Genomic DNA, 1,993 nt, shown 5'->3' with positions numbered 1-1,993 from the left:
GCCTGGGCTCCCCCGTCCCAGTGGCAGCTTTGGTGGGGTATCCAGGCTACCCCTCTCCAAAAGAGCAGCATCTGTATGTGGGGGTGTCTATAGGTAGGGGTGATGAACTAGGTGGGATCAGGGTCCCTGCTTGCTGCTCCTAGAACTATTGTATGTACAAGTGGGAACATCCAAGACCCTGAATGCTGGGGGCTCATCTGATACAGTGGGGGGACCTAGCCACTGACCACAGTGTGTGCCTGTTTCTGCAGATCTCCAGCGTTCTAGACATGGAGGCCATCACCTTCAAGAAGCTGGTGAAGGGCCACGCCTACTCTGTGACCGGGGCCAAGCAGGTACTGCCCTGGGTGGGGCCTTCCCTGCAGGGCGGTTCCTGCCCCCTGGCCTGTCCTTGCCTCTCTGGCACCTGACCAGGGCTGTGGAAGGTGCTGGCTCCTCCTTTCCCCTCCTGCAGCACCTTATCTCTCTTCTGGGGACACCCGTCTGAGATGCCTATCATGTCCTGCCCTGACTGCCTGCCTGGGCTATGAATTCCAGGACAGGCTTCATCTGGGTGCTGAGCAGGGCTTGGAGACAATGAGGGTATGGGAGGCGGAGTGTTAAAGTGCATGCATGAGCCAGGTGCAGTGGCTCACACCTGTAATCCCAGCACTTTGGGAGACTGAGGCGGGTGGATCACCTGAGGTCAGGAGTTCGAGACCAGCCTGGCCAACATGGTTAAACTCTGTCTCTACTAAAAATACGAAAATGAGCCGGGCATGGCGGCAGGTGCCTGTAATTCCAGCTACTAGGGAGGCTGAGGCAGAAGAATTGAATTGCTTGAACCCAGGAGGCAGAGCCTGCAGTGAGCTGAGATCGCACCACTGCACTCCAGCCTGGGTGACAGAGCAAGACTGTCTCAAAAAAAAAAAAAAAACCAAGTGCCTGCTGGAAGCTAGCACTGACAGGAGCTCTGGGAAACAGGTGAACTACCGAGGCCAGATGGTGAACCTGATCCGGATGCGGAACCCCTGGGGCGAGGTGGAGTGGACGGGAGCCTGGAGTGACAGGTGAGGGGCAGTGGGTACTGTCTGGGGTGCCTTGGGGAAACTGTTAGGTTCCCCGACATTTCTGCTCGGGACTGTACCAGGCCAGGCTGGACTCAGGATTGAGCAGAAGTTCCATCTTCGTGCAACTGGGTCTGGGGGACTGCCCTAACAAAGCTCAGGCCGTGCGGCCCGTGCCCAGCCGTCGGGTGTGTGCAGGGCATCTGACTGGCCCTGATGAGACCACTCCCTAGAACCGGAACTTTGGGGCTTGACCTTGAGGAGGCCACCTGGGTTGGGCTGGGGGAAGACAGGCCAGGGTAGACAGGCCCCAGAGACAGAGGCCAGGCAGGTCAGTGCCACCAGCCCTGGCAGAGCCCTGCTCCTCACAGCTCCTCAGAGTGGAACAGCGTGGACCCATATGAACGGGAGCAGCTCCGGGTCAAGATGGAGGACGGGGAGTTCTGGTGAGCGCCCCCTCCCCTTCTCCCCCACCTCTCCACCCCTAGACATCAGCTCTGTGCCCTGACGGGCTGTGCCTCACCTGTGCACCGCCTCCCTCAGGATGTCATTCCGAGACTTCATGCGGGAGTTCACCCGCCTGGAGATCTGCAACCTCACGCCCGACGCCCTTAAGAGCCGGACCATCCGCAAATGGAACACCACACTCTATGAGGGCACCTGGCGGCGGGGGAGCACCGCGGGGGGCTGCCGGAACTACCCAGGTGACCTGAGTCCGCGGACGCGGAGGCTGCACATGGGCGGGCTTTGGTTCTTGCTGCTTCCTGGCTTAGGGGCTCCAGAAGGCACGTCATCTCACTGAGCCTCTGTTTCCTCACTTGCAAAATATAGGCTGATCTCTTGAATTTGCTTTGAGAAGTAAAATATTAAATGTCTTCGTACATTTTAAAGAGGCAAGCTTGACTCACCGTCCTGGGGCCTGAGCCCAGGTTGCTCACGCGGGGAGA

At 58.8% G+C, this 1,993-nt stretch overlaps 1 protein-coding gene across 1 annotated transcript in view; it reads left to right on the top strand.

Annotated features, from left to right (window-relative positions):
• Positions 1–1,993, top strand: part of CAPN1 (calpain 1, (mu/I) large subunit) — a 38,553-nt gene that overhangs the window by 5,429 nt on the left and 31,131 nt on the right. The window contains exons 7-10 of the mRNA XM_011942771.1: positions 252–335; positions 964–1,049; positions 1,418–1,492; positions 1,590–1,750. Coding sequence (XP_011798161.1) covers positions 252–335; positions 964–1,049; positions 1,418–1,492; positions 1,590–1,750 — 406 coding nt within the window. The remainder of the gene's footprint in view (positions 1–251; positions 336–963; positions 1,050–1,417; positions 1,493–1,589; positions 1,751–1,993) is intronic.

The sequence above is a fragment of the Colobus angolensis genome, unplaced genomic scaffold (genome assembly GCF_000951035.1).
Source record: "Colobus angolensis palliatus isolate OR3802 unplaced genomic scaffold, Cang.pa_1.0 Scaffold21, whole genome shotgun sequence".
NCBI classification, from domain to species: Eukaryota; Metazoa; Chordata; class Mammalia; order Primates; family Cercopithecidae; genus Colobus; species Colobus angolensis.
Note: the sequence above shows the minus strand (reverse complement) of the source record. Positions and strands in the feature narration are given on the sequence as shown.